The following is a 26275-nucleotide window of genomic DNA, read 5'->3' on the forward strand; positions in this document are numbered from 1 at the left end:
CTACAAGGTTATGAATCAATGCTTAAGGTAGTTTTCTGCACCTAAATTAGATTCCAGCTTCCTGAGGGCAAGACTGAATCTTGACCATTTTATTGTATCTTCAACAGTGCCAAGGACTATATGGTAGGAAGGTTTTGGATGTAGGGCCCTAAGTTCCACACTCCAGTTAAAGCTCTTCAAATGCCTTTCTAATCATTCAAGAGCCATTCTAACCCTTTTAGGCCTCAATTTCCTCCTCTAAAAAGTGAGAACTACCAACTTCATCGGAATATTGTGTAGTGCAAACTAGACATCTTCTAGCCCCCTTCCCTCCCCAGCAGAGGCAATATCCCGACTCCTAGTGGGTGAACAAAACCTTGGAGAGCACTGAGCCCTGTTTAAGTTTTTATTATATATACACATCTATGATAAAGTTTAATTTATAAGTTAGGTACAGTAAGAGGTTAATAACAATAACTAATAATAGAAAAGAACAATTAAAACAGTATTCTGTAATAAAGCTCAAAGTATCTTGTAGCACATTATATTGGACCACAGCTGACTACAGGTAACTGAAACCATGGAGAATGAAACTGTGACAAGGGGGAGACTAGTGTACTGTTAAACTCCACCCTTTGCCCCCCAAAATACTGTGTGGGGACAAGTGTGATAAGAGCTGTTACTTTTCAAGAACAAGATACTGGCTGATTTCCCTGTTCAGGATAGGGGAGCACAGAGCAGAAGTGGTTAATTCTAGGCTGCAGATAAGGATGCTCAGGGACACAGGTGAGGGGAAGGTGATGTCACCAGGTGTATGCAGAGTAATAGCAGTTGCCTTCTCGATGCCTACCTTGGGAGGCGTCTGTGTTATCTCTCCTGCTACAGACATTTAGCCTGGCCCCTTGTTTCTTCCTTCATTTTTTTTTTAAGGATTCTATTTTTTTTATTTTATAATATAATACTTTATTTTTACATCATTTTGTACATTTTTCCCCCATCTCAATTGTAATCCCCGTGGGTTTCCCATCACCGATCACCCATGTTCTTCCTTCATTTTTTAATATCAAGCATCTACTGAGCATCTTCTATGTGCCAAGAACTGTGCAAGGGGTTGAGAACTGAACGGTGAATAACAACAGATAAAAGTCCCTGCCCTCATGGAGCTGAATCTACCCTGTTTATTCCCAAAGGTCTGGACTCAAGTTAATGCCCCTACAGTTGGCCAACTAACTTCATGCAGCCCTGTGGGCAGAGGAAAATGCATTTTCGTGGGGTTTGAGATGGAGGCTGAAAAATATCAACATACTGAGATTAGGTCTTATAAAAAAAAAGAAGGAAAGGGAAAGTCCTGGCAACCCCCTTATTAGGACTTGCCTGACTATGTCCCCACTTCAGGTTTTCAGAGTCCTGTTTGTTAAGACTTTATTGAGACTGTCACCCATCTTATCCATAATGAGGCAGTAGATACTCTGGTGGAACTGCACTTAATAGGGGCAAGAGCCTTGAGGTAAAGGAAGGAAGCCCCGCTGAGGCTGCCAGAGGGGCAAGTGAGAGGTCTCTCTCTGGCAAATCACACCACAAGGGGCCTCCCTGCTCAGTACTGTCATGCTATCAACTCACACCACAGGTGGCTGCTTCAGACAGGCTTCTGCAGGGACAACTTGGGGAGAGAATGGGGGATGCCAATAGCAGCATTAGTTCCCCAAAGTGAGCCTTTGTGGTCTTTAAAGTACACATAAGATAAGGAAGGGGTTAGAATAGGGTACTAGTTTTAGTTTAGTGAAAGTGAGTTTACAGTCTTATCCTATTCCTAAAAGATAATTAACTATATAAATGAAATAAAAAAAAAAAAAAAAAAAAAAAAAAAAAAACAAACAGGGGAGTCTTTAGTAGCCAAATGCCAGAAAGCTCTACTCTCAGCCCCTCTAGTTTTTTCCTCAATTCTGATCAAGCTGATAAATTTCTAGCTGGATTTATAATTATCATTATAGTGAGAAAAATAAGATATATTATATTATAGTATTTCCCCCAGCCGTTAATGTGGTAGTGCAAATCCCAAGTGGACCCATTAAAAGAAAAACTTTTGATTGTAAAATAAAGTACTGACCCTCAAAACCACACAAAACAAATGAACCACACTGGGAATAATTAGAAGGCAAACACCCTGGAAACTACCAGTCAAGTGAAGTGAAGTGAAGGAAACCCCCTTTCCAGGTAGCCTCCCCTCGCCCTAGTAACCACACTACTCACTTATGTTTTTTTATGGTTTCAGCATCCAAGTTTAGGCTTGCCCAATTTTCACATGTCTTATAAGATTTGTTTAAGTGATGATTTCTACCCCCGTTTTCTTTTTCTTAGAACTTATCTGTTGAAGAGTCAGCTTATCTAACCTGCAGTTTTCTACCATCCAGGTCTTGCCTTGGTAAGCCAATATGTCCAAGTGTACTCAGTTTTAATGCAAATAGTCATCCCTTAAAAAAAAAAAAAACCAACAACAAACCTGTATGCAAGCCATGTTCTTGCGGAGGGCATTGCCCACCATAATCACTCTCTCATGAGTGTGTGGGCAAAGGGCACTCACACAATAGAAGCAATGAGGCAGGGAGGAAAAAAGTAATCTGGGGGGAGCTTTCTGTGGAACTAGTGATTTATGAATTTTTTTGTGGAAGGAAGTGACCAGGGAATGCTTTTCTTTAATGTGTTTCAATACAGTTTACTTTAGTGGGGAACACATTTGAAATGGGGTTTGGCATCATGTTATACTCCAGGGTCCAGAGTTATATACCAGTAGGTTTTATCGAAGATCACATAACAGGAGTCTGAATGTAGCAAAATCCTAAGGAATCTAAACCACTAACCAGACTCACCAAACATACTAAATATAAATTATAGATGGAAGGAAGATTAGATCTGGCCATTTACTTATGGTCTGGAGCAAGAAAAGTTAGCTTTATCCCCCCCCCCTTGTTAATCTCAGCAGGGAGTCCCATACACATACTTATTGCATTTTCAAAAGGCTTGGTCAAAGTTTGACTTAATAAAGAGCACATACACTGAACAATCACCTCCAGATACCATTAATAAGCCCAGGACTTCAATTTATGTGCTCTAGAGACTATGGGACCCACACAATGGACAATAGGAATGAGTAGGGTCACACTAGGAGTTGGGAGGTTTTTTAATAAGTATGTGTGGGGTCTGTTTTGATTTGTAGGGGAAAATGAGCTCCAGAACAGATGGACACAATACAAAAGACTGAAAAGTCAAAGAATTCTTTAAGCCTAACATGCTACCAACACTACCTTCAAAACTTTACGTGAGCACTTGGCATACAGTCATGGAAGGATATAGAGGACAACTGGGGGAAATAAAAGAAAGTGGAGACTCTAACTGATGACACTCTTGTTCTCTATTCTTACTTCCTAGAGACTGTATTTGTAAGAGTTAGAATATCCTCCTCCCTGTTCACATTGGCGATAAAGAGGGGAAAGGAAGGGACCGGGAGGGATGGATAATCAGCTGGAGGAAGGAAATTGTAATTCTGACAGGCAGACTGATTTCTTTCTTGGGTTCAGCAGTTTGAAGACATTGGCTTGCAAACCTGGGTTCCTGCTCTTCCACTGTAGATGGTAAATGCTGTCCAACTCTGGTTTTTACAATGCTTTAGGGCATTTTCAATGATTACAATGTGTGTATTTAACATTCTCAAAACCAAAGTAGTTTGGATTCACAAGCTTTCTTTCATTAGTTACTGTCCTAGTCTACCTTTCTGAAAGATTGGGTACTCTTTGGAATTCCTTCCTGCTTGGGTTCTTATAGTTCAAGTCTAGAGACTTGTCTTCTTGGTGTTTTTGCTTCTCTTCTAGACTTCATCTCGAGCTCACTAGCAATTCCACAGAGCACTTGGCTATCCCTTGTCTTACTCCCACCTGAGCCCCCACTGCAACCACCATCATAGACTCTTTTCCTCTCAAGATTTCCAATTCCAGCTTCAAAGCATTCCCACCATGTGCAATCCCTGAAAGGAAGGCTGGGCTGGGGTCTGCAGTGGTTCTGAAGGGAGACAGAACTCAGGGGATCTAGCATGGCCTCCACGCTTCTGTCGGCGCACTGCTCATGCTGGGCCAGGCTCAGTCCAAGCATATTACATACATTATGGCATTTCATCTTCACACCAGCTGTCTGAGAGAGAGAGAGTCGGTCTGCCCATCTTCTACACATAAGTAGGCCTGCGCTCAGAGAAGGCAGGAGCTTGACAAGGCAAAACTGTCCTGTGAACTTAGCTTGAGGTCCAGTTTTGAAGCCCCACGCTCTTCTGACTGAAGTAGGTTTTTGTCCTGAGGTTTCTAAATACCCCACTACTATTAAAGGGAAACAAAATATTTGTGCCCTTTTTCCTAATTTGCTCTTAACTTCTTTCCTACTGACTACCTAATCTGGTTAGCCAGGCATGGAGCACTAAGGATGAAGCTCAATGGTGAAATAGCTATGGAGTTTCATTTGATCATCATCATATCTTTCTTACTTACAGGGAGTCAGCCCTGAGAAGGCAGGTGTGGGCCTCGGGTTCAGCTGGGCCTCTCAATTCCAAGGTCCAAACACAAATTGGCTGGGTCAGGGCTAGGAAGTGGGGTCCTGCTGTGCCTGGAGGAGTGACCAACCAAGGACTGGACACTTCATGCGTGTGTGTGTTAGAGTGAAGTGCCCTGCATGGATGGTTGTGGTAGGAAGTGGGAGATTGAAGAGGGAAAAAGCCTTGCAGAAATGTGCAGCTGCCCTGTGGGTCTCATACCATAGGTCCCGGCAACGTAGACAGCTCTGTTCCTACTGGAACACAGAGAGTTAAAAATGAAACTACCCTTGAAACTGAAACCTAATTATCCATGGCAATTTATTAAATAACTATGGCTTTCTAGGCCTTATTAAAATAAATGTTTAGTGTATTTTCTTATCCTGTGACGTTCACTTCTTCACTTGTCAGCACCTGCCGGCAGCAGCTGGAGCAATCTCTCCAATTTTGCTGCATGTGCAAATCAATTTGATTTCCTCCCAAAAAGATAAAAATCAGTAAAGTGATTAAGTTACAATTAAGGCATGTCATTGAAAATACAGTCAACATGAAAAGGCGAAGGAAAACTTGCCCTAAGGTCACTAGTGACTTCCTTCTACCCAAGTTAAATGATTTCCCCTCATTCTCACTGCCTGCCCCACCATATGGATACAGTAGGCAGCCAATAAGCTGCCTTTTCTTGAAATTCTCTCTGCTTTTGGCTTCCAGCATGCTATCCTGTGTCAGGCTCCCTCATGGCTCTCATCCTAGCTCCCTAACTATGAACCTGTTTTCCTGTCCACCATCCAATCATCCATCCATCCATCTGCCCACCCATCCATTGACCCACTCACCCATCCATCCATCTATCTGTCCGTCTGTCCATCCATCCATCCATTCACCCACCCACCCACCTACCCATCTGGTAAGAGTTTAATGACCAAACATGCCAGGTACTGGAAAAAATAACATATGAATGGTTTTACAGGTTAAAAAGTACATTTATATATAATTTAGTTTCTTGCTACAGTTGTGAAGTGCTTGTTGGTAGCCCCATATTACAGATGAGGAAACAGGCTCTGAGAGTTTGTGGTTTATTTACAATAGTATAGCCAGCAGGTGGCAGTCCAGATATGAATTTAGGCTTTTATCCTGGTAAGAATTCATGATGACATCCTCCTACATACTGGTCAAGTATAATTTCTTGACTCATCTTACTGTTTCCAGTTAAATGTCATGCTATAGTGAACGCATGGATCCCTGCATTTAGTTTGTGGTCTAGTTGGGAAGACATTAATAATATGTTTATACAATGCACATTTGTTTTCCAGGTATGCGGGAGAGTGACCAAGTTATAAAAATCAGGGCAGTCTTCCAGGAGGAAGTAATTGTTAAGATATATTCTAAAGAATGAACCAGAGTTAACTTAGCAGAAGGGGATGAAAAAAAAATCATATACAGAGAAAGAAAAGAGTGTTCAAGAGCCCTGTGGCGGGAAGACACAGTGTGCTAGAATTTTGAAGGCCAGCTTGATTGACATATAGTAAATGAAAGAGAGCCTGGCACAGGATGTGGTTCAGCCACACAAGAGTTTATAGCCATGGTAATGGTTTTTAAGAGCAATGAGAAGCCACAAGTCAAGAGCATGACAGAGTTGATTTTGATTCTGACTTTGTGTGCAGAATGGATTGTAGAAGAGCAAGAATGGAGGCAGGGAAGACAACTGGAAGGGTTTTGTAGTTGTCCAGGTGAGAAGTGATGGTAGCTTGGACCAGGGTGGTGGTGGTGGTAATGGAGAGAAGAATCCCATAGGTGCCCCCTGCTCTACTCAAGCCCATTTTTTCCCTAAACCCTATCATCACAGTGTGCTCACGCATTTGCAGTACATGGGAGCTTGTCCACACTTCAGGGTTCTGCTCGAGTCTCCTCTTCCAGGAAGCCTTCTCCAGACAAAGCCAGTCCTCTGAGATCTTCCAGAAGTCGAGCCTATCTTCTGCACTGTCCATTTTCACACCTGATTCTTCTCTAGGGCTTGGCTGTTCTCTGGTCCATTTCTGGAGATGCTTTCACTTCTCTTGTCTTGCTTTCTCCCTTTGGAAAGTAAATGCTTTGTTGGCATTTGCTGAATGGTATCAACAGGGCTCCGTTGGAAATTACATTTGTAAATGATTACTCATGCCAATTGCCCTTTTTTCCCCTAAATTAAACACTGGCTGCTTAAATTTGTCTTCATGATCTTGTTCTATCAAAACCTATGTCCCCATTTTTCTATTATTTTCTCTAGACTCTTCCATATTTCTCTTACTAGAAAGCAGTTTCAGAGGAAAGGGAGTGGGGGTAGAGTAAGGGCAGGAATATAATTAAACAAGGGCTGTCTGACCAGAATTCTTATACCTTTTAATGGGATATTTGATTAATCCTTTCCACAGGCACCATTATTCATGCCTTGATGGAATCTCATTTTATAGCCTTTAATACATGGACCCAATTTATCCACATCACATTGTATTCTAATACTTGTCATCCAAGTTATTAGCTATCTCCTTCTCAGTGTAAAATCATCAGCAAGTTTGATTAGCTTATTCCCTCAGGATGATAGGGGAGATAAGAACAGACAGAGTACAATATGACCACCAATGGTTCTGCATCCTCAAAAGAATGGACTGCCTAAGTGACAGTCCATTTATGGGAAGTGGGTGGTTAAAATAAACATCTGCCCCTCTAGGTGGGACCTAGGAACTGTAGCCACAAAGGGCTGGTGGCTGTTGTGTCTATGGCACCCTGTCTTTATCTTGGGTGGGATTGCTTTAATAAAAACTAGTGAGGTTCCTCTTCCTCCTGCTGTTGCCTTCTGTCTCCTAAATATCCTTCATGAAAGGCACAGCCCAGAAGCTCCCCTTTGTTTTAGGACACTGCTTCCACCTTAAAACTCCATTCTTTGTCTACCAGGACCTGGCAGACCAGATAATCTAGAAGGAGATGCACAATGCTATTCTCTCCAGCAGAGCTGGCTCTGAGCAGCCAGCTTCTTCTTTTCTGGAACCAACCTAACAGACAGCTGCTTAAGCAAGATTGCCCCTGGACTGACAGAGAGGAGGAGGATGCATGACCCCTGTGGGATGGTGGGCTCAAAGGTCACAAGTTTCTGGTGCCGCTTCCTTTACCAAGTACCTGTCCTCAGCTCAACCAGAAACATAATCTCAGTGACCCCAGGCTCCTCTGGAGTCTTTTAAGAGGCCCCCTGTATTTTTCACTAAAGGCCCTCTACCAGTTATTCTTGTGCTCTTCTGAGCCCAGAAAGAGAAGGATAAATGAGGCTGAGTCTTTCTGGCATGGGTCCTTCAGGAGAGGAGTAGAGAGTGGCCTGGACCAGCATAAAGCAGAAGTGACTGTGTCACCTCTGAAATTAGGTCATAAAAGGCATTTGGTGCCTCTCTCTCACCCACTGGCCCCCCTCTCTCTCCCTCCTGACTTGGAGAGAGGTTAACTGTTATGTGAACACCCTATGAGAAGCCTATCTATGAAAATGGGGCACTGAGGCCTCCTGCCAAAAGCCAAATGAGTGGCCATTTTGGAAGTTGGTCTTCTAGCCCCAGTTGAGCCTTCAGATGATTCTGGATCCCAGTTCAACCACAATTTCATGAGTGATCCTGATCCAGAGCCACCCCACTTGGCTACTCTCAATTCTCTGAAAAATGTACAAGATTATGAATATTTGTCATTTTAAGCTGCTAGATGTTGAGGTCATTTGCTAAGTAGCAACAGGTTATTCATGCACTTTCATTACCTCAGAGGAAGACCTTGATCTACTTTCCTTTAATTCCCTTCTCAGGTGTTCCATTTTGATCTCTTCTCTTTGTTCAGGGGGTCTGGGGTCCCTTTGGTACAATCTGCCAAGTGGTCCCTGGCCTCTACTGTGTGTGCTAACAGCCACAGGCTCTATCCTAAGTACAGGGAGATGAAGGCCCCGAGGATGGAGTATGGAATTCTAATTCTTGCCAGAATGACACCTGGAATTAGGAGAATGACTTTTTGCAGACAGCAGTCTTCCTTATACCATGAAATCCCCCTCTTGTTTCTGAACCTGCTGGTGGTGGTGGTGGTGGTGGTGGGGGCGCGAGGTGGGGGGCAGGGCAAATGACTTCAGTCAGGCTGACAGCCAGCATGAAAGGCTTTGCGAACAACATGTTCCCTTTTGTATCAGAGGCTCATCTTCTGTATCCTTTTTGCTCATCTGCAGTTTCTGCAAAAGGTCATGTCTCATTTGAACTTTACAGGTAAGAGCATCTGACTGCAAGTGAGGATTCCAAAACTGGATGGAGATGCAATCTGGCTTCAACATCACAAAGTATGCTTCTCCACTCCACACCTGCTGGCTGTGTCCTGCCAGCACAGAACACGATCACGAAGGAGAAGGCCAACCATTTTTACTTTTCCCACAATTATACAAGGAATGAAATAGAGGTTCTTATATATTAAAAAAATCCAGGTTGCTCTTCTATCTGATCAAATTCTAATAACTTTTACAAAATTGATCTCAGTTTTCTGTGGGCAGAAACAGTTATAGGTGCCAATCTTTTGTAAGATTTGGAAAAGGTAGAAAATCAGAGGACCCTAGAGTAGTGGTGCTCAAATTACGGCTTTTGGATCAACAGCATCAGCATCCTCTGGAGGTTTATTGGAATACAAATTCTGGGGCCCCACCTCAGATGCACTGAATCAGGAGCTCCGGGAGTGGGACCTGGCCATCTGTGTTTTAGCAAGCCTCCCAACTAAATATAATGTAAAACTAATAGTTGCAAATCACTGAATTAAAGGCTAAAACATCTAACTTATTCATTCATTCACTCATTCTTCCATTCATAAGACATTGAGTGCCTACTGTTTGCCAGACACACTGGGCAATAAAGAGGAATTATAAGGTGTTTTTTCTTCAAGTAGCTCATGGCCCCTCCTTGCCATTACAAAGCTTGAAGAAAGCAGGAATCTGAAGATACTAATCTGGGGAAAGCAAATCATTTTTTACATGTAACTCTTTTCAATGGACATAAGGCACACCAACATTACTTTTTTTCCCCCCTTCAGGGATGATTATTTTCTCAAAATAGTAACTTTTCTAAAGTAAGAAATGTGTGGGTTTAATATATCATGTGCAGCTGGCTCAGCCATTTAAGAATTAAAGAAGAAAGGATTATGTGATTTTTACCATGAATGAAATGCAGAATTAAAGATTCACTTATGTATCTATCTATCTTTTCATGAACAAACTATTTGGTTGTTTCACCATCTTCCATGAAATACAATTTTCTCCCCTCTTTTTCTGTGACTCTACTAAGTCCATCAGAACACTAAGATGTACAGTTGGGACAGAGGAGAGCTCTACATTCCTGAACTTACTTGATCCTCCCCTGACCTTATAGAGTAGTGGCATAAAGACCCATGGTCTGTAGATGAGGAACAGACCCATGGTCTGTAGAGGCTAGAAAAGGCAGAAAAGGAAAGTACACCCATTTTCTAAGGTCTTGTGAATCAGCTTGTACTGCACTCTCAGTCTCACTGAGTCATTAGTTGCTCATTGAAAGTACACTCAACTGGGCAAGCATAAAAGGAAATACCACCTTCCCCTAAAAGATTGCGAACTCGAATTAAGGGACTTACTTAAAAATGAAAAGTTGGTGATCGATTTCTCCTCAGTACCACAGATAGTTAAGAACTGGCGACAAACTCCTTCGGCCACCAACATGAGGGCCCAGGTAGGCATCTGCTTCATGCCCAACAGATGCAGCTGGAAGACACTCCACATTTTGTTCCTTTCTCAGGTGACTTAATGATACTTAACAATACTCCTGTGACACTATCAAGGCAGATGAATTTTCTATGGTTGTAATGAACTTGAGTTGATGCTGTAAAGTGTGGGCCCTTGTCACTGTGGATGCCCAGTTAATTTGGCAGCTTCAGGTGTGAAGCTATGACTGACAGCCACAGAAGAAACCAGTGCTGTGGGCTAGACCAGAAACACACTCCACCTTGCTTAGGCACAAGGCCTGCCCTGGCTAGCTGAGTCCATCTGCACACAGGCCTAGCCTTCAGTTACAGAGGAATCACAGGTCATCCGCATTTTGGAAACCAGGAGGCCTCCTTTGCCTACTGCATCCTTGGGTATAACCTAGTGACTTTTGTTATACACAGCCAAGAAAATCTGAAGCCACGTGGGTGGAGTAGAAAACCATGCACGCTGCATACAGAACAGGCAACTCAGGTGAACTAGAAGGTACTTGCCTTTCCTATTGGTTTTCTATGATGGAGGATTTTTTGGAATCCCAAGTCTAACTCTTATTTATTTCTAATTCAGGGGTGCCTCTTGGCTTCTGATGAGACAGTGATTTGATCAGCAGCATTATGTATAACTACTGACATGAGATATTGAGCTCACAAAAGTATAATTCATTTCAGGATTCTTGAAATGAGAAACACACCTACCAATAGAACACTGGGGGCTGGGGGACTCTGAGAAAGCATGTCATGCATATAAATGGGACATGCAATAAAAAATTTTCCTTATGGTTATAAGCTCAAAGCCAGGACCCCCTGCTGTTTTCTCCATCCTTGAGGAGTGACGGTTCAATGGGAAACCACTGGGATCAGATCATCCTGCATTTGGATACCCATCTGCCACTGCATTTATCTACCTGTGACAGGGACAGTGTTGGAAGAGAATCAAAAGATGACAAATTGCTCCTGGTCTTAAAGGAGCTGTTCAGGCTGGGTGTATGCCCTGGGGGAACCAGGTTTCATGCCATGAGCCAGCACTTTATCCCGTTAGAAGGCCACATTTTGGCAAACACCAACCAGAGATGACTGCTGTCTCCTTTCACCAGTGGAGTTAAAGACACTTGCTCTGAAAGCCTGATCCAGGCCTTCTGAAGACATGTGCAGCAGAGAGCAAACCTGCCCACACACTGCAGTGAGGAGGGATAATAGGATTAGACAAGAGTTCTAGATGAGAGGGATTTTTTTCCCATGTTAAGACAGGCAGAACATAGGGGAGTGATTTTGCAGGATTCCAGAGCATAGATACAGTATCAGTAGATGACTGTGAGAAAGACCAACTCTTGTAAGATAAGTAGACAAAAGTTTCTAGGACACTGGCCTTTAGAATCTGCTTTTGTGGATGTGGTTAGTGGTCCAGCCAAGGCTCAGTATCATTCTAGTTTTGAACCCACCTCCTTCCCGGCTCCTCTTTCCTCTCTGGAAATGACCACGCAACTCATGATCAACTCAATCCTTTGGAGGTAAAATCCCTTAGCCAATCCAGTTTATTTCTTTCCTGCCATATGCTAAAGCCTCACTGTGCCTGCATGTACAGATGCCAGGTGCTCTTCAAAGTGTTGCACATGCATTTACTCATTTTATCCTCCTGATAACCTTGGAGATAGATATTAACATAATCTTCATTTTGTAGGTGAGCAAAGTGAGGCACAACAGACTGAAGATCATGTCGCTTGCGAAAAGCAGAGCCACAGTGATGCACAGATGGCTTGCTTCCAGGTCTGGCTCATCCCTAACCCCTCTGCTGTCTCTAGAATACAGCCCTCCTTCAAACACAGCAGCTGACCCTCATGTGCGCACCAGTTTGTCCAGGCCTACTTCCCCTATGGGATTCAGTTGGTGCCTGGAGCTGGAGCACGGAACTCACAATGCGAAATCCAGGCTGGACATCCAAATACTTGTTCAGTGCTTGTTTGTATATTCTGCCATGCTGCCCTAGATAGACTCACGGATAGTCTGTTCTCCATCCTTAGACAAACACCTGGCCCCTTTCCTCACACTTCCCGTCTCTGGCAAAGCTCCTGCTGCCAGTGACTGACATTCTCTTCCTGATCTCATTATATATTTCAACTAAAAAAAACTCCTATTTTCCAGGTGGCAGTAGGCATATTTATAGCACAAATCACATGCCAGAACATTTTCATATCTAGTGTAACCTTGGAGCAAAAACTACCACGCCCATTCCACAGATGGGCAAACAGAGGCAGAAGGTCACAGCAAGAATGGAGGAGACTGCCAGGTCTTGGGAGCCACTTCTATACATTTCTCTCTAGATTGCTTTCTCTCACCTTCCTGTTCAACAAAGTTATCTAAGGCCTGGGAAACTGGAAATGCGAGATTTATCGAGATCAAGTCGTATTGTATCTGTCTGTACACAAGTCTCTGAATACTAACAAGCAGCTTTAAGCTCTGGTGGCAAGAACATCAATGCTTAGTTTTCTGCCAGAACCCATTCTCATTAGTAGGTTTACATGAGCGAAACACATACTTGGAGTTCTTGGTCTGCACAATTCTCTCATCACTCGTAACTAATCAGAATGCTGAATGGATTTATTCTCATGCAGAACACAACCAACTGCTTTCAGCATCTGCTGAAATGACCGTAACTTTCCTTCTGATGGAATCTTCTGGTCAGTAAATATAAGGGTAGATCAAAACCTAGAAGTGGACTGAAGAATGATTCCTTGCAGTCAAAACTATCAGGCTGTTTTCCAGGTAGCTTTTCCAGAAATATGGGATCCCATTTGAAGGACATATGAGAAAGCTAAAGGATGTTTCATTGCAGCAGCAGGGAATTAGACATGGCAAATGCTGGAAGTTTCATGAAAGTAAATTTGCCTCCCAAAATGGATATATTATTTCCCTTCCTCTTCAAGAAAGGGGAAATCATGCTGTGATGAGTCAGGGGTCTTGAGAATTAGATCCAGCTCTGCAACCTCAGGAAAGATGTTTAATTTACTGTAGTTTTCAATCTGCACCTAGCAGCCTACCTCCTGAGTTGCTATGAGAATCAAAACAAGTGGGCAATGAGATAGTGCTTCGTAAGCAGCAAGATGCCATAGAAATGTAAGATGTTTCTAAAGATATATGATCATCCTCTAAAGGTGGTAGTGAGAACAGAAGCCTCTCATTCCTGTTTTCAAAGGAATCATCTAGAGACACTGCTGAGAAGTGGCATTTGGGAGCATGACCACGGAAGGAAGCCTCTGTCACAGCACTCAGAAACAGGCTGCTGTGCAGCCTTTCACCTGTTCACCATCTCTGCCAACGCCTGTCCTTGCATCTTTATTTCACTATCTAATGTGATGCTAGGCACTCAGTAGGTACTCAAAAACATGAGGCAAATCAAAGAATGCCAGGCTGAGGATTTTGCACAGAAAATTTGCAAATGTTTGTGCATGTGTATGTGTGTGTGTGTGTGTGTGTGTGTGTGTGTGAGAGAGAGAGAGAGAGAGAGAGAGAGAGAGAGAGACAGAGTTCTGGAAGTCTGAATCCAGGGTGACCAGCCACCATGGACTGAAGGGATTTCCTAGGACAAGCTGGTCCCTGTACCTGAGGGTCACAGGGGCATATCCATTTTGCCTCTTTTCACTTGGCACAGACTGAAGTATCTGAATGATCACTGGAAGGAGGCATGTGTGTCTCTGAGTTTCCAAAAAGTGTAAGCCTAGAAATTTATATAGCCTGGGAAGTTTTTACTTCCCTTTTTTTTGGTCTCCATTAGTTTCAGTTTCCCAAGCTGACACTGTTTCCTCGCTGTTAGGAACCCAACAGAATCACATAACTTCTATTTTTCCTCCATCAGATTATTGCCTCGAAGATAGTTCCCTGGTCCCTGTTGGTGGCTTCCTGCCACCAGCTAAATCTACCTAACAGCGTGAGGCTTTTAATGCAAAACTGCAGTCTTCAGCAGGACTTGCACTTGGAATTGTTGGTGGCTTTCTGTGCACTATTCAGCAGGAACATACATGTGCTGCAGGATCGATGTTTGGATCAAACACTCACTGATGCACATAGAAGGGAAACTGCAGTTTGGGCCAATGAGGATATGTATTCAGTGGGGATTTCCCTTTAAAAGCTTGCAGCAAAGCCTGTCTGAGACCATTCAATATTCATAAATGGAAAGCAGAGATGGCATTTCTGTTCCGCCAAGAGCAAAAGCTATTTATCATGGCAAATGACTGAAATAGTTGTACGTACAATGTTTTACTCAGTGCTGTAAATTACGGCATACAGAAGATTAAACTTAAGCCTAATGCTACCCTTGAGCTTCAACAGCTGAGTCCTATATAAATGGATACCCGGTAGGAGAAGAGAACCTCTTTGCTGGTTACTATTTAAAAGTGTATCTCTATTAACAGCTTGTCTTAAACATAAATTACCTGGATGCCTGCCTGCCCCTGGCCTCAGACAGGCTCTTCCTTGAGGCACTAACTCACAGAGTCACATCTAAATGACACAGTGACAGGCGTGGGACTTGAAGCATGTGCCGTGCTGACCTCTAGAGGGCTAGCAGCGGAGCACGGGGGGTGAGGAGCTTTCCCTGAGCACTGAGTGAGCGTTGGCTTCTGGCTGGGCCCAGGGCAGATTGGGAGGGCTCTGCTAAGCCTTTAGGAGACTTTGGAGTTAAGTTATCCTGAGCCACTTCAAAGGGAATGCTTCTTCTGGTGGATGAAGGACCAGGGAACCCTGACCCAGAGCTGGAGCCCCAATGTGTCAAGCTAAATGTTATTCTCAAAGCATTGTTTTTCAAATAGTGGTCTGTGGAGCAAAAGCACTAGCTTTTGGGAAGTTAGAAATATTGAATCAAAATATGCATTTCAGCAAGAGACCCCGGAGGATTCCTATGCACATTGATGTTTAGGATTCCAGTGGTAAGGAAGCAGGTATTAACAGGAAGGGGTTCCTTGGTTTTCTCACTGTAAATCATTATATGTGACAAATAGAATTTATGAAAATAGGCCAGACCGTAAGATTCTGAGTGTTCTTTTGTCTGACTTTATTTCAGAACATTTTCAGGAACTTGAAAGATTTTTAGGAGCTGGGCATAAATGTACTACTCTGAACTTGAGAGATGACCAAAATCAGTTTAAAAATGTGAGTCAGCAAAAAATTCATTATTTATAAATCAACAGGGATGCCTCTAATCCTCCGGTAAGTTATTGGGCTGAGATTTGGGCCACAATTTCAATTCTTTGTTTTAATTATCAGTGGAAAAGTATCTAAAATTTTTTTTAAAAAGATTTATTTATTTATTCATACAGAACTGGGGTACAGGCCAGAGATGCAAGGGGTGAGAGGATTCACCAGGGACAGAGTGGGGAGCAGAACAGGCAGATCGACTAAGCACACTGCTGAGGGGAGCAGCGGGCGGGCCAGGAGAGGTCTGCCGCGCCATGTGGTCTCCTCCGGGGCAGGCGGGAATCGAACTCATGCAGAAGTGGCTTAAGCTTCTTAGTGCTGTGCTTTAACCCGCTGCGCCACCAGGGAGGGCCAAGTATCTAAAATTTTAAGTGGGAAATGTATGTAAAAGTCTTTGTGTTGCTTGAAAAGATAAGTGATCTGGACGACTTTAGACTATTAGAAAAAAATATCGTTCAATATTTAACAAAAAGGTAATGGCAATCACTTAATAGGTAGGTTTATATAGATATAGTTAGAAATAAATAAACTATATTCTGGCCAAGCTAACACAGGGAAGTGGGTTAAGAAAAACTTCACTAATCTAATGGAAGTCAGGAAAGGAATATAGAGAAGCAAAGGTAAACAGAGACACAAGTTAAAAGACAGAAATTGGTCCAAATACATAAAGGATCACAATAAATGTAAATGGATAAAACTCACTATCAGGGTAGAATTTTTAAAAAATGCTGCACTATACAGATTACAAAAAACACTTAAAATAAAACATCACAGAAAAGTTGAAAATAAAAGATTGGAACGATATAAGGCAAATATATATTGTTCAAAATAAAATTGGATAGCAATGTTAATCAGATAAAATAATACTTAAACAAAAGCAGTAATAGGGATATAGATTCCACTATGAAAAGGATATGAGCCATAAATAAACATGCATCTAACAGCATAGACTCAAAGTTGTAAAGCAAATTCTATCCAAGTTCCAGCAGAGAATGACACACTTCCAAGCATCATAGGAGAGTTAAAACCCACTTCTGGGAAATTATAGATCATGACAAAAATGACAAGGATCTATAAAGTTTGAATAACAACAAATACATAGAACTTGCACACAACAGAGAGACCATACACATTTTCTAATCACACATCACATATGGCACATTTTAAAAATCATACATGGTAATGAATTAACAAAGAAGTATCATATATTACAAAATAGGTAACTCAGCTAATATTCCCTGACTATCATCAATTAAACTAAAAATAAAAATAAAACAAGCATGGGCTCTCCCTGGTGGCACAATGGGTTAAAGCACCACATTATAAAGCTCTCCAAAGCCACTAAAGCATAAGTTCGATCCCCAGCCAGGGAGCTGACCCACATGGCGTGGCAGACCTCTCTTGACCCGCCCACTGCTCCTCTCAGCAGTGTACTCAGTATATCTACCTGTATTGCACTCTGTCTTTGGTGAATCTTCTCACCTACCACACCTCTGGCCTACACCCCAGTTCTGTAAGCATAAATAAATAAATCTTAAGGAAAAAAAAAAAGGCGCAATCCCCCACCCATTTACATCTGAAAACTAAAATTAGCCCCTAAATTACCACATGCAGTGGTATAACTGTTTTCTGTGTGGTCCTGTTGCTACGGGACCAGGTGGATTTGTATGACATCAGTGGGGGTAGCACTGCAACAGGAAATTCCCCGAGCCATTACAGCTTCATAATTTTGTACTTTGAACTAAATGCTAAACTAAAGGGAAGAGGCAGACTCAGAAGAAAAGAAAGCATGTGCATGGGGTAATTATGACGTCACTGTACAGCACTAGACACTACTGGCTTACTCCCCAAACCGTGCCCTGCCTTGCCACAGACTCATCTCTTTCTGCTCACCAATGCTGGTTGGATGAAAAGACTCCCTGGAAGCCTTCCTGCCACCTGGGGAAAAAGGTGTTATTCTACTGATGTAGCATCTCATAATTAATAATATGCTGAAATCAAGCAAATACTGTAGTTAACAGTTTGTGTGGGGCCTTCTATCTGCTCTTTCACAGGTCAGTCACTTCTGGAAATACCACACAGGACAAGCAGGAAAGATAAAGGTCTATGTGTCCTGGGGACAGAGAGCACTCTTTCTAAGAAATCCCCCCAAATCAAACCAAATCTAAACTGATGGTCCTTCCCCTGAGCTGCATTGCCAACTCAACACAATTCTAGTGTCTGCTGAATAGTGAGACAGATATTACAAATACCCTAAATATGGTGGAATGAAGGATCATGGTAACATTGACTAAGTCACACTGACAACCTGTCCACAAGTTCTGCAGGTAAGTGGGGGTGGCGGACAGAACAGTAATCAAATAAAAGAGAGCCACAGTTCTGCATATGCTACAGGCCTGTGCTGGTTGAAACAGCAATAGAGCAGGGCAGCAATCAGGGGTACTCCTCTTCCTCTGGGATCCCCCACTGCCTCCCAGGGCCTCTCTGCAAACAGCACCATCAATACTTCTTCCTTTCAAACAGCAGGTGAAGCAAAGATCTGTTTAAGGACAGAGGCCCCTTATCACCAAATCCTGGGTGAGGGTCACAGTGGTAAGGACAAGACAGGAGTGGCTGAGGAAGTATCACAAGGATTTTAATAGATCTCGGGTCCAGTATTGGTCTCCTTAAACCCAGCAGAAACTTTTATTTGGACAGAGGGCACCATCAGGATCACACCCCAGTGCTGACGGTAATTCGGGTCACTGAGTAAGATGGGCAGCGGGGGCTGGAGTCAATGCTGCCTTACTAATGGGGGCTGAGGCAGGAGTTTGTCTCATCAGGTCTCATAGGTATGGGGCAGTTACTAGTAGAGAAAAGCAGAAACCACAGCTGTGATGCAAACCAAGCCACACTCTTAGAAAAATGCACCTCTGGAGAAGGCTAGGGAATTTGAAAAAATAATTCCTGGCAGACAAAAACATAATATCTATAATGCTAATAAGCAAACATACAGTAGTTAATCAGAAAGAAGACCTGAGACAAAAATCTGTAGTTTTGCTTTTGCAACACAAAGACTACAGTTGCTTTTTCTGGAAAAAAAAAAATTCTGTTCATTCCATGTGAAGTAGGTTCATCATAGTGAATCGTTTACTTAATCTTTCATCATTTATTCCCTCCAATTTACATTTTCCCCCGGACCTATTTATTTCTCATGTGTCTCTTGTGCAGCCTTCCCCAATCTGCACTCATTTTTCAGAAGTGTCTGGCCCTGAGTGAGCAAAGGAAAGATTCCCCCCCACCCCAACTGCTAACTGCAGTATTTCCTCAATTCCAGGATGCCATTAATTGCAAGATTCCACATTCTTTAACAGAACCTTTTTCCAGGGCGGGGAGCAATAAAAGCTGCCATGGCAAATGTGCGTATGATGGGAAGAAGTACTTCTAATTTAGAAACAATAGGTCTTGGAACCTTCTTAGAGGCCAGAGCCCACATAGCCATTTCTGTGCAGGACCCCAGGGGGCATTAAGAATCAGTTCCTCCAGCAAATATTTAAGAGCTCCTTCCAAAGGAAACTGTGATGGGCAAGTTGCAATTTAGATGTTATTTGAGTTGTGGTGTTGGGGCATAAGATAAAAATCACATATAATCAAATCTAACCCTTTTGGTCCCCAAGTTTGGAGATAATAGGCTGTCTCCATGGCTAGTTTCTGCTCCAGAGTTGGAAAAGATCTTCGTTTCTTTGCTCAAGAACCAGACGGAGGAGGAAGTGTGGTCTGAGACCACATTACTAGAAATACAAGTGCATTAATATTATCATTCAGTGTAAGCACTGAGTTGAGATAATTTATGAGTGATGTGACTCCAAAGTGAAAGAGATACATTTTTATTGTTTATAGCAAGACCTCTTGGCCTTTCAATACTGTGAACCAGGCGAGTACCTAGACCGGGCAAGTGGCGTGTCCCTCGGACAGCACTGCTGAGGCTCTAGCTCTGAGTCCTGATTCACAGCTCAGGAAGGAGCACTGGGGAAAGGCCTGTTGACTCAGTGCTCAGCATAGGGACAATTTCAAAATGACCTTTAGAATCAGCACTGGCAACATTCTTTCCTCAGATTTAAATAAAGCGATGGCTGTTCCCTAATTTTCCTCAGTTGACACAGCTCTGAGGAATGGAATGGAGCCTGTACAGGGAGGGCCAGCCACAGATGAGTAATGAGCCAGGCAGGGGTAATGTTACAGTGACAGCTCTCGGAAACCAGCAGTGGTTAGAAATCAAAGCAGTGGCCTCACAAGAGCAAAGGGAAGAAGGCCACTCTCCAGCCTGTCTAGCTGCATCTGAACAGAGACCAGCATTCTCTCAAGGAGGGGTATCTTCTAAATGAATGTGCTCACGTGTAGAATTTGGCCTATTCACAATTGGCAAGGCACTTTCCCTTGCTTGCCTTCTTCCTCCTTTCTTTCTGCCAAGATTCATTTTTTTAAAAATAGTGTATTAAGCACCAATTGCAGACTCAGCACACACAGTGTTAACTCAGAGAATATAATGGTGAACAGAAGTTAAAGCTCTTGGCTCCTTGAAACTCTTAGTTTGGGGTGTGTGTGCACCTGTGTGTGTGTGTGTGTGTGAGAGAGAGAGAGAAAGAGAGAGAGAGAGAAAGAAAGAGTGAGCGAGTGAGGAGAGAGTATACAAGCATTTGCAATAGTTGTCACATATGCTAATTCTGTTGAAGTGGAGGTGCAAAGAGCACTTGGATTGAGACTGGAGAAATCCTTCCTTTTACTTGTCTGTGCATCAAGTCAGGAAATGGGCTCTGTGTTGGGCCTCAGGCATGCACATACTCAGTGTCATCCTCAGGAGTCACTGGAGACTGCAGGGCAAAAGGACCTGTTGACAATTTGGTAGGGGGGCACAGCACAAATGCAGAGAAAATAACAGGGCTGCCAGTCTACAACAAGGTGTACTAGTGATGCAAAAATGAAGTCATCCTCACTTAGAAAAAAATCCCAAGATACAACTTGTGGGTCTGCTAATTATAGGCAGCTTATCCAGCCTCCACTTTGTTACCTATAGTTCTGTATTCCTAAAGCAAGGTCAGAGCTGCCCAGTCACAGGAGCCCAACCCTATGAGGTACCTTTCACATCAATTAAGAGCATAAAGCTGTATCACTCTGGGCAGGGTGTGCTTCAAGAGGTATGACCGTGAATGCCCGGGGGGCCATTGATTGATGTATAATGAAGGACCCCAGAAGTTGATCAGTGGAATGCCTTATTGATAAGATTGAAATCCTGACTGGGGAGTCAGGGCTTGAGCTACATGCCAAGCTATCAGCAGATGAGAAGCACAGTCCCACCCTGCCCCTGCTTCTTCTACTTCCCCCTCTCTTTTACTCTTTACTCATATGACGAATGCTGTATGATTGGTGTATCAATAAAAAGGCCAGGGTCTTGCTCTTCAGCAGCATCGTGCATTATGTAGCCTGCGCCACGACTCCCGTCTCTGTATCAGTGTGGTGCTGCCCAACACAACAACTACAATGATAGTTGTCAACGATCAACCGGCATCTGGCCAGTTCTACAAAACACTTTCTTCTTTTGGCTTCCATGTTGTCATCTTCTGCTGCTTTCTCTGCCAGATCCACTGACCATTCTCCTTCTAACTTTAAACTCTTCCCTTATTCAACTCAATTCAACAGCAATTTCTGTTGGCTCTATTTCCAAAAATCATCCTTTTCACCCATCTGCACCACTCTGCATTGGTTCCTGCGAGATCGCCCAGAGTGATCTTTTAAAACCATAAAGCAGATTATGTCTTTCCCTCAGTGCCCTCCTGTGTCTACTCACTATAGCCAGAATAAAACTCTGGAGTCTGATCTATAGACTATTTGTTGTTTAATCCTAAACAGGTCCTACCTATTTCTTTGAAGCCCTGAAACCTACCCCACCTACTATGCTCTTGCTGGGAAATCCTTGTGCCAGCTCTTCACATGGGTTCATTGCATTTTTATTCATAATTTAACCTACTGCATTGTAGATTTCAAGAAAGTTACATCCTTTTTCACCACTTTATCTGCAGCTCTTAATCTCTGGCATATAAATATTTTTCAAATCAATGTGCCTCTGAAGAAATTAATCCAAGAGAGTCATGTTAAGAAAGAGACTTTGAAAATTACAAATTACAAATTTACTTCAATTAAAAATACATTTACTAGGGCTCTCCCTGGTGGCACAATAGGTTAAGCGCAGCACTGTGAGGCTATCCACAGCCACTGTAGCATGAGTTCAACCCCCAACCAGGGAAGTGACCCACATGTCTCACCCGCTGCTGCCCTCAGCAGTGTATTTCAGTACATCTGCCTGTTCTGTTCCCCACTCTGTCTCTGGTGAACCTCTTACTGCCTCTGCACCTCTGGCCTGTACCCCAGTTCTGTATGCATAAATAAATAAAAATCTTTAAAAAATGCTTTTACTAATCCTGAAGTTACAAAGAGCCTATTAATCTAGTTATAAATTTGAGCTGAAACTATTACATCTGCTATTTGTTTATTTGTAACATTTTTGTTTAATTCACAGAAAGAAGCAAAAAAAAAAAAAAAGAATTCCACTCATTTTAGAGGAAATTGCCTACTGCTGTGGGGCTCATGGATCTGTTCTTTTGTTTGTGATGTTCTTTTGTTGGGCATCCCTGGTAGGGCAGGGATTGAAGTCTCAGTGCTATCAAGCTAGCTCTAGCCACTGTTGCATAAGATTGATCCCCAGCCAGGGAGGTGACCCAAAGGGTGTAGCAGGCCTCTCTGTCTCACCTGCTGCTCCCCTCAGCAGTGTATTTCAGTACACGCTCCCCTTCCCCACTCTGTCTCTGGTGAATCCTCTCAACACACCCTCTTACTCCCCACATCTCTTGCCTATACCCCAGTTCTTGTATGCAAAAATAAGTAAAAACAAATCTAAAAAAACCCCAAGAAACTATAGGCAGAATTGATGGTAGTCCTCATTCCAGCTCTTCTACTAACTTTCTTCTTTGTATTTTCTGAAAGATGTATTTCAAATACTACAGCTACGGCCCTAAACATATCACTACCGACTTATTCCTCCCTTTCCCCTTGCCTCAAAACTGTGCGCAAGTTCCTTACCTGCGTTAATAAGTAGACAAGGGCAATAGGTAGGTGAGAAAGGTGAAAAAGAGAAAGGGAGCTTAGGTGCCCCATGAACCTGTCACTTAATCTCCACCATTCTTCATGGGGCAAAAATGGCCTTTGCATCAAAGTTTAGTTAATAGTGTTGCAGGAAGTTCGAGATCCTAAACCTAAGTAGAGTGGTTAAGGTGAGCTGGAGTGAGGCAGTTTGGAAACCTGCTTCTGCCACTTACTTTAGTCTGGTCTTCAGCAAATTTCTTAAATCCTCTGTCTCCCCTTTCTTGGGTGTTAGATGGAGCTATTATGATCATAGCACCTTAGGATGAAATAACACATGTAGCAAGTGCTCAATAAGTATATTAGCATTATTGTTATTTTTGTCTTCCATTAGCAGAGTAAGAAGGAAAGCCAGCGTTTAGGATCAGTTTAACCTCTTAGGGTCTAGATTAAGCATTAACTTTAATTCGAGCAGCTTACGAGTTTAAAATACAACAATTTCAAGTGGAGCAATCTGTAGTTCTACTCAGATTCTCTTAGTCATACTGCTTGATTTAAGGTATTTGTTAATCAGCCCATAATTTCTCTCCTTAGGGAATTCCTTAGAAGCTTTTATAAAGACTTTCTTAGGATCTATGTTAATGATGGCACTTTCCAAGGAATGGTGGAAGGATGAAATGAGAAGAAAGAATAGCAGGCATGCTTCCTGATTATAAGAAGCCCCAAAGATATGTCAATTCTGGAGTTAATTCTGCATCAGGGATACATTCATCAAATTAAAGTTAAAAAGAATCCTACTAACAAAATAAAGTTTGCACAGATTTCTATGCTCTTGCCAAATCTTATTAATTAATACTGTTCAGACTTGACAAAGAATATGTTCAATGAGACCAATTCCCTTTTTTTATTTTACACTCTCTGGTGTAAATAATCTAGTCTCATAGAAGACAGCCAACAGTACCAACAACAAAAATTGAATCTCAACAAACATATCCAACTTAGTTGATAAAAAAACAAACAAAAAAAAAAAACCCAAAAAATCTTCAAGCCCCATGCTGTGACAGTCAGCACCTTCAGAGAGGAATTCCTGGCAGGATAATTATCTGGTGATGACACCCTGGAAGGCCAGGGGCACTGACATTGGGAGGGACTGACTTTCTAGGGCTCAGAAGTACAAATGGCTTGTTTCCTCCTCAACCAAAGGTCACCTGGAAATAGACAAAATATAAAGAACAATTGCAGGAAACCCTGGAGCCACATTAATGAGCTCCCATGTGAAGCTCTGCTGGGTTAAGCTGCTCTGGGTACCAACCAATAGTGGCATCTGGATGTACGCAGAAGGAATGGCTGTGCCAGCCAGGATGTGCCATGCTCGCTCCAGGAGCGAGTGGCTGTCATTCATTTATTTTGCAGCTCAGTCTCTCTGCTTTAGCTCACAGTTCATTAAATTCCACTGCAACACCATCAACATGCAAAACAGCTACTTGAAGGGCATTCAAAAATATAATCAGAAAAGGGAATAAAAAGCTCTCTGAGAAAGATGGGGAAAATTAATCCTCTCTTGTCTACTGAATGACATCTAGGGTCTTTGGTTCTAATTCTTCTTCTTCTTTTTTTTAAATAGCAGTGACATCCAAGGATTATCTCTGTCTGATGGATGGCATGTGGACTGTACAGTTCTTTGCTCGGAGGGTGAGCACTAAATGTGGCTGAAAATTCTAAAGGATCAGTGTCTACAGCTATGTTATTTCTTTTGCTTTTTTCTCCCTTTCTTGATTTTAAGGTGGAGGGACTACAACTTAGGGACTTCTGTAAGATATCTTGTTTTACACTTTGTGTCTGACTCTGATGGGAATATTATCTTAGTGAATAGGCTCTGTGGAAACTGAAATAGTCAACTTTCTACATGCTGCTGTATGATTCCACCGAAGTTAATCCTGGATTGGAAAATGTACACACATATACATTTTTTTTGGAGAAAAACTGAAATATGTAAAAGTATAGAATATGACATGGCAAATGTAGCACTATGTTTTATAGCAGTGATTTCTCAATTAGAGGTGATTTTCTCCCCAAGGGGGCCCAGGCAATGCTCGGAGATTGTGTTGGTTGTCATCACTGCAGGATGTGTGGGCTGCTACTGACATCTAGCAGACAGAGACCATGGTTAGAGGTTCAAGACCCTGCCTTGCACAGAACAGCCTTAAGTGCCCATGTGCTACTACTGTTCATTATGTCTATTTAAGGAGAAAAATAAAAAAGATCATCCTCATTTCATTTAGGCAAATCACATAACTTTCTAAGTTTTAACCCAATTACAAAACTACAGCACAGAACTATTATTTTTCTCTTCAATTAAAATATTCCAATTTAATTAAAAATATACAACTACTAACAGCAATGCGATTATTCTTTCCATCATAGGCATCTCTTCTGAGATGAGACTTGGTTTTATTTTATTCATTCATACAGAACTGGGGTACAGGCCAGAGATGCGGAGGGTGAGAGGATTCACCAGAGACAGAGTGGGGAGCAGAACAGGCAGATGGACGAAGTACACTGCTGAGGGGAGCAGCGGGCGGGCCAGGAGAGGTCTGCGTCGCCATGTGGTCACCTCCGGGGCAGGTGGGGATCGAACTCATGAGGAAGTGGCTTAATCTTTTTAGTGCAGTGCTTTAACCCGCTGCGCCACCAGGGAGGGCTTTGGTTTTGTTTTTTAAGATTTATTTATGCATACAGAATTGGATTCAGGCTTATCACTTGGTTAATGATAGCTTTATATATATATCTTAGTATATATGACAGCTTTGTATATGTATATATGTATAGATATACATACACATATATCTATAGTACTGCATAACTTTTAATTGAGGTAACACTGACTGACTTACAACACTGTATCTGATTCAGAAGCTATAAGTTTACATCTCTTTAGATGCATGTTATCACAACATACTCACAACCAGGATTCATTTTTTTTTTAAGCAAACTTAGTAACATCACTATGTTAAGCAATTTTCACATGCAAGTTCCTTCAATCACTACAACCTTCTGAGGTAACTACTGTCCCTATTATTAAGAAGAAGGAGATGGAAACACTGACAGGCAAAGTAACCTGTCCAACATCATGCAGCTAAGCACTAGAGCTGAAACTTGACTCTAAGAAAACTGGCCCTAGAGGCTATTTCCAGCTGAATGGCTCTCACATCATGCCAGCAAATAAGTCACAGCAGCTATACAGAATAGGGATGTTCGCTGAGTGATACCAGGATTCCCGAGGTAAGGCTTTTCATTTCTGTTTCTCCCTTTCCAACTATTCCTGATTTTCTTCATGATTGAACTACAGAACTTTACAAAAAAGACAACCCTTCAGAATCCTAAATTTCCTGGGTAGAATTTTAAAAAGTATCTAAAGGGCCTCTCTGCACAGCCTTGGAAAGCAGACTCAAGGAAACCAACACTGCATGGCACAGAGGGGGTTCCTGGAGGGCTTCTGCATCATGCCAGGTAGAGGGGCTCCTGGGCAGTGGGGGCATCTACTTTTTACAGCTTGGATGCCAGCTTGGGGCACAGTCAGGAGCAAAAGGAATTCAGACAGTCCTGAAGTGACGTGACTCCTCTACAGTGAGGCGGCCAAGGCCAGTGAACCTTGGTGGGAAA

At 42.5% G+C, this 26275-nt stretch overlaps 1 protein-coding gene across 4 annotated transcripts in view; it reads right to left on the minus strand.

The window, feature by feature from the left end:
• The window catches only part of ATXN7L1 (ataxin 7-like 1), a 215545-nt gene that overhangs the window by 113169 nt on the left and 76101 nt on the right, over positions 1-26275 (minus strand). The window contains exon 4 of one of the 4 annotated variants that reach the window (XM_004676922.2): positions 5552-6619. The exons of the other annotated variants lie outside the window; for them this stretch is intronic. Within the exon in view, the coding sequence (XP_004676979.1) occupies positions 6537-6619 (83 nt within the window). The 3' untranslated portion in view covers positions 5552-6536. Of the gene's footprint in view, positions 1-5551; positions 6620-26275 lie in introns of those variants that run through there. 4 annotated transcript variants of the gene reach the window in all.

This window comes from Condylura cristata, unplaced genomic scaffold (genome assembly GCF_000260355.1).
Source record: "Condylura cristata isolate star-nosed mole 26May11 unplaced genomic scaffold, ConCri1.0 scaffold00005, whole genome shotgun sequence".
Lineage (NCBI taxonomy): Eukaryota > Metazoa > Chordata > Mammalia > Eulipotyphla > Talpidae > Condylura > Condylura cristata.